Consider the following 18,105-nt stretch of genomic DNA (forward strand, 5'->3'; position numbering starts at 1 on the left):
AGTATCTATATGAATTGGTGATGTTACATATGAACAAAAACGACGATTCCAATATAATATCGTTGTGAAAAAATCACGTTTAGCATATCAATTAACTTATAACTTAATGAAGTATGTATATGCCATTACAAATAATGACAGTTTCTCATGATTTATTCCATCCGTGAGAGAATTAACTTGTACATTAGTTAGTAAACTTTTGCAGGAGTATGTAGGTCAGTAGTATAAAATTCAGAAGGGACATTTTTCAAGTATTTTGTGTGTGTGTGTGTGTGTGTGTGTGTGTGTGTGTGTGTGTGTGTGTGTTTAATCAAGTCCTTGACTATAAACTATTTCAGTCCTCAGGGCTATAAATTATTTATTTCAGTCTTCAGGGCTATAATTGTTCATTTCAGCCGGACAATCTTTTTAATATATATCTATATACTTTATATTTTTTATGTATTTATTCCTTAATCTCATGTTGTTTATAATTAGTTACAAATATACCAGCACGCTAGTTTATCAAATATATATTTTGATATAGCCTTACGCATTATAGCACTACTCGAGAAATACCTAAGAAAATCAAGATTTCTTTTATGTTTTTATAAGTTTTCATTACGGTTGTTGAATTTGTTTTCACAATGCACAGTGTTTTTTTCATTCTTTCATGAACTAGCGGACATTACACTTGGCTGCTTACATATTTTTTGACAACGCCGTCTCAGCAGTATGTTTCGTTGTTTTTGCGTGTGTATGAAGTAACCCATGATGCTTTTAATCTTGTGAATTGTTAAAATGTGGATTTTAATGAAGTTATTAAAATGTTTCATTTTTTATGTTCAAGTATTTTTTTTTTTTCATTCATTACTTTATGGAAAATTTCAGAATAGGAAAAAAATGTCAAAGTAAAAACAGGAGAAAAGGTCATCACGTTGTTAACGTTTAACGGAAAAGCGACTAGACATGGAGTCAACTTACACGCAACTTAAAAGAATATTTTTAACTATTGCTTGAAGTCTAATGGTTAACTGACAAATAAATGTTTCTTACGAGAATTAGACGATGAACCGAAGGAGCGAATTCTTTATTTTTTCCTCCAGTTTGATCAACCCATTATGTTTCCAATCGTTAGTGGCATTGATTTGTGTGAACATTTTATTTCTGTTTCCCTTAGTGCGCTGAAGTTTATTTCACAACTCAATCCAAACCGTTTGTAAATGTTTTCGACTCTCCTTTAACATGTGTTGACTTGTGATTTTTTTAAAACTGTTTGAAATGATTAATCTTATCATTGCTAGTGTTAAACTACCTACCTCCTTCTATTTTAAAGTGATTTTTTCGTGTCATTTTTAACATGAAAATACTTTTCACATGCAAGGTTTATTTTAAAAAAATCAAATATAAACATAATACAATAGTTTAGAAGGCGTGTTCCTATACAATGTAGAGCAAGTAAACAAACACATGTTAGACTGCAAGCAAATACATATAAAACATTGTGAATTTCTTAAATTAACATCCATACGACTTAATCCCTGGCAAAATGTATTTTTTAATCTGAATGTAACTTTAAAAAAATATATAAAAATAATTGTCTCGTGTAGTAAATCGAAGTAGTAAGAGTTCCTTCCATTCCTTAAAATGATAAAAATGTAATTATTGCATACTTTTAGTATCATGGAAGTAACTACCAAAAAAGGCAAATTAAGTCTTAACCTCGAAAAGGTTAAGTCCAGTTTCACTCCAGTTTATTCTGTTGACAACATATTTGAATGATGGATTCTTTAGCAAAAATCCATTTACTTATAATGCACGATTTTCTTTTGTCAATTGGATAAAGAACGGATATGGTGAAGCGTAACAAATGCGCCAGCATGTAACTAAAATCCAAAAATCCGAAAAGTAATTCTAGCAATAGTCAGCAATGGACCATTAACAAATGATAAACATCCCCGCCCTACCAAATTTTTCAGAAAAGCTGGATGAGAATCTAAGATTTTTTTATTATTGCTTATGGTTTTCTACTAGTCTAAAACGCACCCTAAAGCAAGCTCGGAAAGCCCCGACAATATGGAGGCCCAGTGGAAAAAAAAACAAATAAAACTTATTTTTTATTAATCAATCTAAAACTATGAATTTCAAACAACGTGTCTGTGCCTTTAGTCACTGGTATGGAATGCATTCATGCTAATACAAATAAAAAGCCCAGGTTAGACTGCGTACTAAAAATTTACAAATAGTTAATGATGTGATAAGTGTGAATACACGAGCATTATAGAGAGTTGACATGCGAAAAAGTCATGGCGTGGTTGATTGATTTCGATTTCCATAGTAAAAGAAAATTATTTTTGCGCGAAATTCGCGATTTATCTCCATTTGACGGTAGAAGAAATATGACGTTGAGATTCAAGGTCCGCTTTGGAAAATCTTCGGTAAATGCCAGGCGTCCGTCCGTATATCCGTCTGTCCTACACAAACTCACAACAATAATTTCACAACGGATTCCCAAGAAACTTATACCAAATGTTACTAATATTTAGATTTTGAGAAAAAAAAATTATAATCACCATTGTCCGATAGTTGTAGAGGGAGTTATGTCAATTTGATTATCAAACATTTCAGCGAGGATTGGATGGGAGCTATGTAATAATGTTCTTTTCTTGGAGAATGTGAGCTAGTTTTCCTAATCCCGACAAGATGTTTAAACGATGAATATTAAAGATAGTCCCGTATTATTGCAAATAAAACATAATTTGCTAGTACATTTACTGAGGTAAAAATAGAGAAAAAGTTTCATGCGGAGTATCTAATCCAGGCGCGGATTCAGAGGGGCGGATCCGGCGAATGCACCTCCCTTCAAATTTGAGTATATCTTTTTTTGCATGAAATCATGATGGATTGTCGTCCATTTGCCAAAAAAATCTATGAAGTATTAGAGTAGGAACACTGGAAATTAATACAGCCCTACAATCAGGATGTACCGACATGGATGTCTGCCAATTTATTTTCTTTTTCTTAGAATTTTTTTTCTTCTGCATAGAGCGCCGACATATTTTTAATGTTCTTCTTTTTGTCTTCCGCTTATTTCTTCACAGTGAAGTTTCGTATTGCCATTTTAATATTCTATTTCTTCTAAAGACGTTCTGTCGATGAATATAACGTAACGTTATCGAACACAACATTTGGAGTAGGAAACGTCCAATAACCAAACAAAGGTCTGCAGAAATGGTACACAAATGTGATCTACTTTCTTATTTGATCGGTGATCCTTTTTAAAGATTTTATAATATCAGCTAATGGATACCTTTTCATACCGCAAGTTTGAAAAATATCTTAACGTGAGAAGATTTTATAACATCAGCTAATGGATACCTTTTCATACCGCAAGTTTGAAAAATATCTTAACGTGAGAAGTATTTCAGATTACTGTGAGTATGGTTCAAAAGTTTTACTTTTGGCGGGAAACAATAAAAGGTTCTTTTTTAGGCGGAAAAAACTCATTGTATTTTGTTTTTAATATGTTATGAATGAAATACAGACAATGTTCAATCTAATGGTGTATGGCATGTGCCATTTGTAAAAATATTGGCAAGATCAGACATCTGAGCTGAATTCGGAAAATGACAAAACTCCCGATTTTACGAATTTTTTAACTACTATATCTTTGTTAAAAGCACGATGACCTGTATCTTTTAGAAGCTTATTTCAATGCCTTTACAGCTGAGACCATTCCATTAAATTTCACAAAATTCCTAACGTCAGAACTGGTTATTGTGATTTGTCTTTAATGGGGCTCCAGACTGTTACCCACAGCAAATTCAAACATAATAAAATACACACAAAAAAACTAAATGAGAGAGTCAAAAGTAAAAATAAATAACATACTAAACATCAAGTACAAGACCGCTCGATACGCTTCATTACACCTCTATTGAACTGACCGAAAGATTATGTCTTACAATATAATGCTTTCTAATGAAGATTCAAGATTATTTATATGCTTGATTTCATAATATTCTAAACATAATCATTTTACGACCATTGCTGAATTTAAAAAAGCATTCATTTTTGTAAAAAAGATATCAATGGATCAAAAATAAAACATAAATTACTTTAAATTAATTACTCTACGTGCATTGTGTTCCCATAATGTCAACAATGTTTTTTTTATCTGGATATTTCAAAATCTTAACAAATCTTAGATATATCCTTGATAATGCTAAAAATCGTTTACCAAACAATTAAGACTTTGTTTGTTTTACAGGAAAACTAAGCTACCCATCGTTCTATTATCTATGTTAAAAAAACAAAAACAAAAACAAAAACTGCAAATGACTTAATCAAATATAGAAGAAAAGCTCTAGCTGTCTGAAAGTTGCTATTTTTAGGAGTTAAAAATATTTACATTTTTTATTAAGTTATTAATTATAGTTCAATAACTTTTAAATCATAATTCATTAATCGACTTAATGTTTTGTTAAAGTCCTTGTGACTCCGTATACACTACTGTATTCGTGCCCTGCACACCGGACAAGATAAATGTTCTTTGTCTATACATTGCTGAATACAGTGCCTATGAAATGCTGAAATATAACAATAATGCATATGAACATTCGGTATTATTCAACTGTTTTATTATTCAATGTCGATTAGTGCAATAAAAATATATGTACAAGTGAAAATTGTACGTACATATTTCTTGATTTATGTTTATAATCAGAACCTAGAGACTTGATCTGATAGTAAGAACACCACTATTTAATAAATTTTAATCCATAATTGCCAAAAAAATATATGTGTGTTTTTATGTGAAAGAAAAAAATACAAACTAGATGACGTTAAGGACATCCAAGAAAAATGCAGAAACCTATTTTTTGTAAAAACGGAAAATCTGTATACGAAACAAAGCTAAATATGTCAAAAAGGCAACACACGAAGAACCTGTTGAATCTAGGTTTACATGGACTACGTTGCCCTGAAAGGGACAACAGTTTCTACTTTATGACTCATGAAAGGATAAATCCGATGAAAGAGGAAGTCAGAACATTTACGACAGATGTGATCGTTTATCGAAACTGGCCGTGCATATCGGTTTATTCTTTTCTTGTTTTTGTTTTCGTTTTTTTTGTCGTAGATTCTTTGAAATAATCAATATAAGTTGTTGCATAACGAGTGAATGTTTTAGTATTGGAATATTCGTTAAAATAAAAAAAAATGATTTTGAGAATGACAATAACATTGCTTTGTGACTAAAGATTTATGGCTTATCCGACAAATGAACAGAAATGAATAAGAAAAACTGTTAAAACACGACAAATAGAAGAAAACGGAATACTGACCATGGCCGCATTTTATTTGTACTGCTTCTCTTCCTTCAGTCTCCAAGCACACAGGGCATTTTTCATTAACGTTAATAAACTTGATGGGTTCAAATAACACCTGAATACCAAAATGAGACAATCATTTGTGCTTGAAATACAATTAATATCAATGCATAAGCTAAAATTTAGTTAATACTGTTTTTTATTCAAACGGCTTCCCGATTTCATTCAAACAACAGCATTGTCCTAGAATGTCATTACAAACAAAAGGCTTCAATTTTTTAGACATGCCCACTTTTGACTAATATGTTTACATTGACCAATAGGAATAAAAATTCCTGAATAATTAGCTGTCGTTTTCGTAATTTTTTGTTTATGTTGAATTATTTCCACTAAATTGTACTTTTCTTGTACAATGTCATTTGATATCCACAAATAAAATGCATTAAATACATGAAATAGGTGTCTATATATTTGTTGTCTTGAAAGACAAAAAATCGACCTAGATAAGTTCGTATGCATGTGACTCATAGTGACCTTAATCCGCGCATGTGCTGTAAGGGTCGCTTCTTTAATAACAAATCTGATTGCAAAGCGACAGTAGTTATTCAACGGCAAGGAATACGGACGGACTCAAGCCGTAAAAGAAAAAAAATGTTCGAGTATAACGCAAGGATCCTTTTGAAATTTACGGATTGTGATATAATGGTATATATATGGTCATTATTTACTTGAAAACTATTTAAGAAATAGATGAAAAGAAATGAAAACAAAACACGTGCTTACCTGTGTATCCGTTATTGTCATTTTTTTTTACCAAGATTAAAGAATTGAACAAATTTGGCACCGAATGCAGCTTTAAGAGTTTAATCCTTCGGTGAATATTTTCTGAGATATAAACAGTTTGAAAATTGTAGAATTTGATAGAATAGGACAGGACCTCTTACAGGATGAAGTCGTCATAGGTTTGTTTCTTTTTTCTGTTATATCCCAAATGATTACGCAGAGTTATCAGAAAATAATTCTGATGTCTAAGTTCGAAAAACTGTGTGAAAAGGGAGAATGCAGAAAATCCTTCAAGGCAAGGAGTCACATTATGAGCCGACAAAATAAAAAAGATTAAATTATAGAACTATTGGTGCTAAGACATATGTCATTCTATAGAGAATTCATTCAAAGTATTATTATTAGCTACGGCGTCCAATTCGCCTTGGTTACAAACTTTATTGCGACAAAAATGTTACATTGTTTTATAGTATAAGGCTTTTCTTTGTTTTAATTTAACGAACGATGACTAGCGCTACAATATGGCATAAGCTAGCTGACATGGACATTTGGTCAAAATTAACCCATCTGTATTTCAATTTTTACTTTTCCTGTTCTAAAATAAGAATCCGAAGAAGTGTCGTCCGTTGTTTGTCAAAGCCATCAGATATCAGACTTCAATTACACGTGTACTGAATGAGTTTTTAGTGGGTATTACTGTGTCTAAGGACAAACATATCAGTCATCTCAATTATCAAATTTCAGTATGCTGTCTGAATAATACACTAATTATCAGTGCATGTCTCCATTTATTTTAATTTTTATGCATTCTCGACAAACAGAACATTTTTGGTTATCAAAAAATAGAAAACTTAAGCATCCAAGAGGAAAGGATTGGTGGTTATAGGAAAAAAGAATGATTGAAAGAAAGAAAATCATTTAAATGAAGAAGCAGAAAATTTTACAAATAATGAAAAAAAACTAAAGTTCAGAAATGATCAGCACAATCCGGGGGCGCGCCTGAATAATTAGCAATTCTCCAAGGGTTTCCTTGCGATAAAAAATAAATGGTTTGTAATGTAAGTCAGTATATGTTGTGTCTAAGAACTAAAAATGGCGATAGGTTGTGGTGTTGGAATAAATTTAGTAAAAAAAAATGTAATACAAGGGTACAGTACAAAGAACGACCGCTGGTTTTTGTTTCAATAATTAAATACCTGCTTTGATTTCTGCCCCTTTTTTATGAAAATCCTCCACATATCTACTAACAGGATAACCACAGTAAACACTAACAGGACTCCTATTGCGATCATGTCTCCTTCTGTCAGATGCTTCCATCCCTCTCTGGAAAATGCATATAATTTAATTATTTCTTAATATTATACGTTAATTGATTGGTGTGAAAATAGTACATGAAAGTTGAAAATTAAAAGGACAGGCAAAATAAATCACAACAACACATAAATCGAAAGAAAATACTTTAAAGGAGTAGTAAACGATAAGTCTGGAATCCTGATGATGCATTGGTAGACATATCGTCCATAAAAATTCTGCGCATGACGCTTATCCTACCGGTACACCTGCTCCATGCTCCCAGTTTTAGTGGAGTTCGAGTTGCTCATTTGCTTTTGTTATCTTGCATATATGATTTTAGTTACGTTATGTTCTTTGTTATGTATGTCTGTTTCCATGTCTGGTCTTTGTCCCTGGATTACATTCTTTTGATTACCGCTATAACCTTGGTTCCCTTGACCACTCTTTAGAAGAAATGGAGAAATTTGAGCAAAGTTTGACCAAGAATAATGGAAATGGGCGTATTATCTGTGGCTAACATGTCACTTTGTTGTAATCGGAGATAAATAAGTTTAAGAGTTGGTGTTTGAGTAAAACTTTTGCCGTTTTACTCAATTGAAACTGAAATTGCTTAAACAGATACAAACATTCATCACTGACAACAAATACATGAGACGTGTACACTTTGCAATATGCATTGATTATCGTAAAAATCCAAAACATTCTGGCATGTCCATAACTAGAGCCTGAATCGCTAATCTGGCTTGAAAAGCTACATTTATTTTGAAAAATTAGGCGTATTTTTTCAGATAAAAAATCTAAACGGTCATTTTGTTCAGCCTTCAGCCTACTTTAAAGAACATTAATATCAAATTTCATTGAATTCTGTTCAATGGTTATAGCGACGATTTTTTCTTCTTCATAACATCAAAAACAAAAACCAACAAACCAAAAAGGACAATAACTCCAACGAAAATTCGCCTAAAGATAGTCCTCATGCTGAGCACTTTCATTCATCTTAGTAGTGGTTTAGGAGATAAATACGAAAAACTGCTTCCAACGATCAATTTGTGCAAAATACACTAAATAGCAATCATACTAACTTCCATTGAATTCTTTCTAGTAGTTTCACTGGAGAGTATTTTTGAAAGTAATATCTTAAAATAGCAAAAAACAACGTCTAAAAAGGGCAATTTCTCCAACATGGTTGAACATGTTTTCGTAAAAATTTGACCACATATGGACTCCATCATGCTGAACATTTGTATTTTAGACTTTTGCTATTTCTGATTCTTTTGGAGACATATGAGGAAAACTTCAGTCTGACCATCTATATTCTATATTAGGTATCGATTTTTTGATTGAATATTTCTTGTAGTTGAAGAGGAAAATATGTTTGAAATTTATGTTTGTTAAAAAATGTTGACGTCGACGACCAAAATAGGACGCCAAGTGATGAAAAAAATCTAACTTTGCCTTTGGCCAGGGGAGCTAGAATTGAAGGGGATAAATGAAAATAGTTCTTCTCAACGTTGGTGCGAATATAACTTGGTGTCGTAATACACCTCCTCCATGTAGACTTCTTTCAATAAACGGAAGCATTTGCAATTGCACTACTTAGAATAATTTCATATCAATTAATTTACTGCATTCATTTGTCATTTTATCAGTTTTACAGAACAACTATGGTAATGTTTCTTTTTATAGATCTTTCTACTGCCATATTTAGTGTTCAGATAGCCTTATTTACAAGGTTAACAACAAAATTATCGAACAATAATCCGATTCATAATTAAGGCAAGTCCAAAATAAATCTGGCATAACAGATATTACACCACCGGAGCAGTTGGTACCGCAATGGTCCTGACTTGGTACAGGCAATTCAACCCAATTGGTTGGTTAAATCTAGGTTTTACAGCGCGCTAAACCTCCTTTTTTCATTGCGGCGTGACTATATAAGTTGTGATTTAAAAGCAAATGCATGCTACTGTCACAAACTGGGTATCTTTCAACCAAGGACTGATATCTAAAAAAAATTGTTAAGAGATCTTTTAAGACGCATTTCCTCATACCGCTGATTCAGGAGTCTATTACGCAGATATTTATGGTGTTGAAGAAAATCGAAGTAGTTATTACTTGCTCTAGCGTAGCGAATCAATTGTTAAATATAAACACCATATGTAGGAGATAAAAGGATGTTGCTGCACAGGTAAGGAACATTAGAATTAAAGTCGTCTCTTTTATCATAAATTTCAGCGCTGAGATGATCACTGTTGTCAAATTCGAGATGTAGGTCCAAAAAATATGCAGAACATGCTGTTTCTGTAGTCTCCTTGATCTCGAGCTCTGGTGGATATATTGACGGTAACCATTTTCAAAAAAGGTTGTTGATGGACAATACATCATCAATATATCTGTATGTAAATTTAAATGATTTAGCATCTTTTAAATTTTTATTCATTACGAGGTTCTGAAGAAATTCAATCTCGTATGACTCGAGAGGAGCTCAGTTAGTGCCCATTGGAATTCCAACGTGTTGTAGAAAAATAGCTCCTCCAAATATATCAAATATGTACATAAATCAAGCAAAGAAATCAAGCATATTGCAAAACTGCTTTTCTGTGTAACACACTTTGCCCTTCTGTGATGTTTTAGATAACTATATAGATTTGAAACCAAGAACAACATAACTTTTTGAAACAGCAAAACATTTACGAATAAGTCCTTTCACACGAGATTTCAGTTTGTCATGTGGTAACTTAGTGTAAAGAGTTGAGAAGTCAAAAGTTTGGAGAAAACTAATTTCCGAAAAGCTGCGGGAAGTAAAAAGATTTTTGAAGTAAATGTTTTTTTTAAGTATCCAAATATGATTATTGCCACAACGAGAGTGTATGGTATTATAATAAGCTTGCAGTCCAGCCTTCACTGCGGACAATATCTTTGAAAGATGAATTGACACTTCCTTCAATAATATAGATTCATAATTATTATTTTTTTTATATTTATCTATCTACCGTTTTCTGGTTATTTTGAGTCAAAAAGATATGCGTAAAAAACTTTGTTTTTGGCAAATTCCGAGTGGTGCATTAAGTTCTTAAACCACGAGTAAATATTTTTCCGAATTATTTTGACGTTTTAAGTCAGACAACTAAGGTACACAAAATTGGCACACCGCGATGATAACCCGCTACACGAAAATTAATGAATCCTTAGGAAAAGTGGTAACTGTTTTTCAAGTAGACCTTATACCATTCCCTCATTTAAAGCTTTTCTCATTAGCAAATGATACGAATATTGAAATAATTCTTGTAGATTGGGAGAATTTCTAGTTCAAAGTAAAGAAATTATCTTTTTTTCATTTTAAATTTCACAATTTTTGTTTGTTTTTTTTTTATTGTAAACGGGCAAGTCTATATTAACACAAAAATGACTTCCATTTGTATCTTCTTTGTAAAAACAACTCGTAGAAACATTATCAATTTCAAGTTTGTAATGATTTAGAGAATGTGTAACTTTTAATGCGGTTGATGTGAAAGTCTAAATCGTTTTAGAGCACAAAAATGTATTGCAGATGCGGTTAGTTTTGTTTTTATTATTCTACGATATATATAACAATGAAAAGTTAAGGCTATGTTTAAAAACTAACAAGACACATCCTTCTAACTCTTTTTTACTACAATTTGCATAGTTGTAGAAGAATAATAGGTGCTAATCATTGTTTTTCTGGTTCTGAACGTATCTCCATACATTATTTTGCAGGACAGGCATGATTTTTTATTATGTTTCTATTGTGATAAAAAGACTAATGACTTCCAAATTATAGTTTAACATTACATGTCTTAAAACAAGGATAGTAAAACGAAATACAGAAATCTAGTTAAATGTTCAAAATGGGAAATTTCAGTACCAAACAAAGACAAACATAAAACATGCTAATTGAGTTACAGGTGCAACAGAATGAAGGGAAATTTTGCAGATCTATGGCACAGTAAGAAAATGCAAAATTCAATGGGTGTTTGAATGCATACGTATACGCTTTGCCAAAGCTAAGCACTTAAATAATACATGTACATTTGCATAATGTAACTCCTTCGTGCAGAAAAAATAATTTCTATTTCATTATGAGCACCACCCGCTTGTTTTTTTACCAGCGTTGCCTTGTAAACTCGACCTGTCAAAAACGTTAAAAAGTATGTATTTTCACTTGTGAATATGTTTATAGTGAGAAGAATGAACTATCGCTTTGTATATAAACAACCTCGGGCCAGATACCACTACAAAATTAACAAAAAAATTACATGTGTAAAGCATTTTTTTTTTTTTTTTGTAATTCATTTTGATCCGTATCAGTTTGATTCAGAAAAGGGGTTCCGGGAGGGGGATTCGTCTTTTCGTTTGAAAATTGTGTGCAAGTTGTGGAAAAATGAGCAAATGATAGAAATTTCCGTATTGAACACCTTCCGTTTCACAAAATCTGGATCCGGCATTGTCGTTCATTTCATTCACACAGTGCAAAATCTACTTTCTAATATACAGAACAACACTCGCTCGAAAAGGTCTTAGTCATAAGATATAACGAGAATAGGTATGGTGTGTATGTAAAAGAGACAACAACCCCAACCGGATGAAAATGTCAGCCCAAGGCCACTCTTTGGTCTCCATGAACGACCTGGAAACTCTAAAACCACAGGACAGGCTGCAGCTGGCCCCAAAACATCATTACACAACGAAATCGTTACCCCTATATAATCAAGTAACATATAAATAAACTAAAGGTGAAAACGATACAAGACATAAAGATGGCACAAATTCCCGATTCGGGACGCTGTCAGGCGCAAAAAATGTGGCGGGGTTAAAGCACTTTGGCGTGATCACAACCCTTGCCCCTTAAATTCTGGCCACTGCAGGAAAATATTTCCGCAAAATTAAACACACCTAAAAACCAGTTTAAAAAGATTTGAGTCCCTTGTTGCGACGGAAATAAAGAAACTGAATATAAATTACACAAATGTACAAACTAAGGACTACTATCAGTTAACTGACATGCCAGCTCCAAATCAGTTAAGACATTTTTTATTAAAATAAAATCTCCACGTGCGTTGAAATAGACCATGCAACACACGTAGGTCAGTTTAATATCTTTTAATTTAAAAAAAAAAAACACAAACAAAAAATACATGTAAACACTATATTACACAGGATATTTGTAAAATTAATTGAACATAATTATAATTTTGATTATATGTTTCGTTAAATGATATTAACTAAATAAAACTTCTCAGGTTTAAAATTTTCCAAAATTTATCATCGAACATATTTAATATTACCGATAACATGAACTGCATTACACGAGCACACAGTTTGTTATGCAATCGCTTTAAAATAACACCACATTAACGAAAAAAGTCTAATATTTCCTCTTAAAAACAGTAATTTCTCATAAATAGCTGATATACATGTATCGAATACCATACTAGGTGTAAATAGAGTTGGAATACGTTTATCTCGAATGATATTAAATCAAAATAGTCTAAAATGACCAAGATAAATGTAATGTCCTGACAAAAATGAATAACACACGAGTCTTATCAACTTACGGCATATATCAAACTATTGATAGTTAAACATTTGAATTTTAACTGACAGTTGATGCAGCCAAATAATTCATACCATGAACTTTGGCTCGTTACGGTGTATCCATCTGAACTATGAAAATTGATTTGTTCAACGTGTCATAGTTTTCCTTTCCTTTTTCGTCTACCCCGGATTTGACTTTTAATAAACAACTCGGTGTTTCTAAAAAAAAAAAAAAAAAAAAAGCAGAGGACGCTTACCCTACCGGTGCACCTGGTCCATGCTCCACGTTTTTAGTGGAATCCGAGTTGCTCAGTCTTTTTTGTTACTTTGTATGCATTATTCTGGTTACTTTATGTTCTTTGTTGCGTCTGTCTGTTTTCCATGTCTGGTCTTTGTCCCTGGATTTCATTCTTTTGATTACCGCTATAACCTTGGTTCCCTTGATTACTCTTATTATTCCGATGGACTTGTTTTATACTTTGTATTATAGTTATTATATTATTGATTTGATTTATTTTCCTTTGATGTCAACCATGGGAACATTTGGCACAAAATAAAAGAAAGACAGCCAGGAACTTGTCTAGTATTTTTCCTTATTCCATATGTATTTTAATATTTCTATCATGGTACTGTTTTATTTCAGAGAAGTTCTAAATTAGTCTATAATTTCGAAACAGGCATAAAGTAAATACGCAACTTTACTGAATAATGTATTGTTTAAATGAAAACATAGAAAGTATTTTTTTTATGTTAACCTACAAAGGAAGTGAAAGTTAAAAATCCAGCTGTAGTTTACTGTGCTTGATTCACAAATCTATGTTACAAACACCGAAAACTAAATATGAATTGGTAATCTAATGATCACCTTTGCCTAAAAGAAATGATAAATCTTCGAAATCATACAGGACAAACCCATAATGATGTTTAATGATGTACATGTATGTATAACAATTTTAAACTTCAAATTTAATATTTAGTTGTTTGAATCCCGTCTGAAGGAAATGTAAAACTATTTAAAAACGACCCATTGTAGAATTTTTCAGTAAAGTACAACTGATTAATTATCTTATCTTTAAGGTTCCATGTTTTTATTCGAAATAAATTATTTTCGCTTATAGCTGTTTCCTAAAACTCGCAGTAACTCACATGAACAATCCAGCAAATGAAATGAAAAGCCATTAATTGAATAGATAATTTACTTTTAGAGTGGAATATTGACTGTTTTAAACTGTTTTTTTTTTCAACGACCGTTATTCTTTGAACAAATTATCTTAAAAGGCGAAATTTGAATCAATCTAGCATTTTTAGTAGATAAACAATCATTGAAGTACTCACGCCAACAGCCCAACTTTATGAAATGTAATAATATCCAAAACCGAGATGAAACTAGTAAGGACTAGAAGAGTGTCCGTATAACTTTCGTCACTTGAGGCTGGATTTTCCATAATATTCACTTTTTCATATTCTTTGATTTGTTAAAAACCAACTTTATAAGGTACTTAAAAACATTTAAGGCAAACTTTTCCAATGTCGGATATTTGTTATTACACATTAAGTTTTCTTCTTTTTGAACACTGATAAGTTCCATTTCAAGTTTATTTGAAAACAAAGCTTCAATGTCTAGCGTTTATGAAAATAAGTGTTCACAATACTGCAAATTTGTTTTAAAAAACCTGCAAAGGTTGTGTTCTAGAAATAAAAACAAAAAAGAACTGAAAAAAGTATCCAATTTAGTCTATAATATAGTCAAACCCTAACAAACAATCCTGTGTTGACGTGAATGTGAATGTATTTGAAAAAAAAATTGAATATCTTCCAAGTATTGAATCAGTGCTATTTACAAACATTCCGAAAATAAATTTTGAAGGACGAACGAGTTTTAAGGTAAAATGAAGCACACGATATTCCACAAACAAATTTATATGTTTTAATATATGAAAAGAAAATGGTTTTCAAATGGTGATTTCATGTATTTTAAAAGTACAAAAAAAACATATTTTTATCATATTAGTCCTTAACACATGTGCACCGGTGCAATAGTAGTCCTCTGCTTTTCTAGAAAGTCATAAAAAGCCAAATCCAGGGTAGACGAAATAAGAAAAACGTCAGAAAATAAAAGCAAAATCACAATATATTGTTCAATAATATGAAATCAACATTTTTTTAATGCGGAACAATACTGTGAACTGTCAATCGATTGCACCATTTGTAATTTGCATATGTTTAGATACCCCACTGAAGGGTCGGGGAAGTGGATTAAATACCAAGTTAGACTATACAAAATGGACAATGTTGCTGGTTAACGCTGAAGTAATCAGAATTTCACCAAAAAATAATAAATAAATAAGATATATCATTATTTTATTTAATTTATCCTTTCTGTTTAATATTTTAATGGTCATTTCATAAACTCTTAATTTTGTAATATATATAACTCTATGAAACCTTTGATTGCTTTATGGATGAATAATCAAGGGAACCAAGGTTATAGCGGTAATCAAAAGAATGCAATCCAGGGACAAAGACCAGACATGGAAAACAGACATACACAACAAAGAACATAAAGTAACTAAAATCAAACATACGAAGTAACAAAAGCAAATGAGCAACTCGGACTCCACTAAAAACTGGGAGCTTGGACCAGGTGCACCGATAGGGTAAGCGTCTTCTGCTTTTCTAGAAACACCCGCCGAGTTGCTCATAAAAAGTCAAGTCCGGGGGAGACAAACGAGGAAAGGAAAACTATGATCCGTTGAATAAATCAGATTTCATGGTGCAGATGGATACACCATAACGATCCACGAGAGTTCAAGATGACGACCATAAAACTTCTGTAGCAATATAACCCTGTTCTAAAAGCCTATTTGTTTGAGTACTAGCGCGATACAAAAAGTCTGCGTAGTTTCGATACTGGTAGATAATTCCACGACATTCTCATTCGTCTCTGTGTCTTAGTAGGAAGAAATAAGGAAAAAACATTAGTTTTCAAAACACTTAAACTTAACCTTAATAATAGTATTTGTGTTTATATAGCAATAAAGTAAAGCAGTTAAAAGGATTCCATATTTTATTTTCATATTTATATTGTTATTTGTTTATTGGATCTTTAAACAAATGTTTTAGGCACGCAAAAGAGGCAACAAGAGCATGACTGATGGAACAAACCAGTTTGTGAACATCGAAAAACATAAGAGACCACACACAAAGAATATATCGTCCATCCAGAAAGAACTAAGAAAAAATGCACACAAAAAAATGAACAGCTGGTACCTCCTCACTGGAAACCGAAAGTGAGTTTATTAACCTCCGTAATGGTAAACAATTGCTGCTCATTGAAAGTTAAGTCCGGCGAAGGAAGAAGAATGTCTATACATGGAGGGCGTTGGTGTTACATTGGTAATAATCAACCACGTGACAATCATTAAAAGATGTTTAAGTTATAACTGCGGATGATTTTATCTTGATTTTATTGCATCTTCCTTAATATTCATTTATTATAGAAGCGGTAATTATGTATACTTATCTAACAATTTGTCAAATTAGCTATTTTTTAAACAAAAAGGAGATGTACTTATAAACAGTTCCCACCAAGCTGCACATTTACTACAAAAGCCAATTCATAGTGCTACATATCTTGAAACAAGATCTATTTATGTTTCAACAATCAAGACATCTTGGCTCCAAAAAAGACGGTCGGGAATTTGTCATGATTCGATATGTGTTTGGATGTTCATATTGTGGTACTATTTTAATTCAAGAAAATATTCTTAAACAATACTTTTTTTCGATTCCAAACAGGCATGCAGTAAATACGCAACGTCAACCTGGCAACTTGACTGATTTTATATCCAGTAATGATCAAATTATTTTGTTTTCGCTGGTAGCTGCTTTCTAAAACTTACACAAAACACACCGAGCAATACCACAAAGGGAAAGCCATTAGTTGTTGTAAAAAAATAATTTATTTTTGCAGTAAAAAAAATAGACACCTAAACTTCTTCGGAAAAGACGGTTATTCTTTGAATTAATTTCCATAAAATGCGACACTTGCATCAATCTAACTCTTTAGTAGACAACAGTTCTTGAAGTACACACGACATCAGGCCAACTTTGAAAAACATAGTACCATTAAAATCCGAAATGAAACTGGTAAGCACTATAAGATTGCCCGAATCGCATTCGTCACGAAAAGCTGGATTATCTACAATATTCACTTTTTCACAGTCTTTGATTTGTCAAAAACCAACTTAATAGGTTCTTTAAAACATTTCCGACAAACTTTTCCAATGTCGGATAATTGTTACCATTAAACAGTGAGTTTTCTTCATTTAGAACACTGATAAGTTCCATTTTCAATATCAAAGTTAATTTGAAAACAAAACTTCAGTATCTTGTGTAAAAGGAAATATGTCGTCCCGATACTGCATATTTGAAAAAAAACTCCTTTTGCAAAGGTTTGGTTTTGGAAACGAAAATATATTTTAGGACATTACGTTTGACACGAACTTTACAAAAACGTGTATAAGGTCACGTATATTTCTGTTCAGAATTACATCATGTCAAAGTTGATAAAATCCTAATCAACGCATATTATGGTTTCAAAATTGAATATAATTCTCAATTTCCATGTATTCGTATTTCATAATACTTTGAAACAGGTTGATGTAAGTTGAATGACACAATTGTATATACATTTGTACACTCTATAAATAAATACTTTTTGGAAGCTTCTCCTTTTGTTAAAAGACTGATTCCGAGAAGCAGACTATTGAATATGCACGTTACATAATACTTATTAGAACATGTCTGTTTTTTTTTTAAATAACTTGACAAAAACAAAATAGGGTGAATGAACTTTTTTATAAGAAGATTAAATATAAATAATACTCGTATATCATAATATTGACAATTTATTAAATACATGGATAAATTTAACTAAATAAAATCACGTATTTTTTTTTTTTTTTTTTTTTTTTTTTGTTGTTGTTGCTCACTACACTCATACATGTAATAGGCAGCCTTCACCCAAATTATTACTAATACAATAGGAACGTAAATTTGCAAAGCTTCTACCATGTAGTCGATGTTTTATCATTAAATATTTTTTAGGTTTGTTACACTTATCTCATCTACCAAAACAGTGTTTAATTAAGGATAGTACAAA

At 31.8% G+C, this 18,105-nt stretch overlaps 2 protein-coding genes across 2 annotated transcripts in view; one reads left to right on the forward strand and one right to left on the reverse strand.

Annotated features, from left to right (window-relative positions):
* Positions 1-18,105, forward strand: part of LOC148627301 (uncharacterized) — a 69,381-nt gene that overhangs the window by 4,045 nt on the left and 47,231 nt on the right. The gene's annotated exons all lie outside the window — the stretch shown is intronic.
* On the reverse strand, positions 1,350-14,730 carry LOC148627302 (uncharacterized). Its single transcript, XM_088571262.1, has 4 exons — positions 14,277-14,730; positions 7,289-7,415; positions 5,325-5,424; positions 1,350-4,568 (listed from the first exon to the last, which is right to left on the reverse strand). The coding sequence occupies exons 1-4, from the start codon at positions 14,384-14,386 to the stop codon at positions 4,489-4,491; spliced, it is 417 nt and encodes a 138-aa protein (XP_088427388.1). The 5' UTR covers positions 14,387-14,730; the 3' UTR covers positions 1,350-4,488.

This window comes from Perna viridis, chromosome 1, assembly GCF_037379345.1.
Source record: "Perna viridis isolate PV_CMFRI_1.1 ecotype Kerala chromosome 1, ASM3737934v1, whole genome shotgun sequence".
Taxonomy (NCBI): Eukaryota; Metazoa; Mollusca; class Bivalvia; order Mytilida; family Mytilidae; genus Perna; species Perna viridis.

Excerpts from the sequence above, each read along its gene's own strand:
- LOC148627302 (XM_088571262.1), bottom strand. The coding sequence starts at position 14,386 with ATGGAAAATCCAGCCTCAAGTGACGAAAGTTATACGGACACTCTTCTA. Across the intron at positions 5,425-7,288 it reads AGGGGCAGAAATCAAAGCAG|GTGTTATTTGAACCCATCAA; the intron begins GTATTTAATTAT and ends TTTGGTATTCAG. Across the intron at positions 4,569-5,324 it reads ACAAATAAAATGCGGCCATG|CATTTCATAGGCACTGTATT; the intron begins GTCAGTATTCCG and ends GTTATATTTCAG.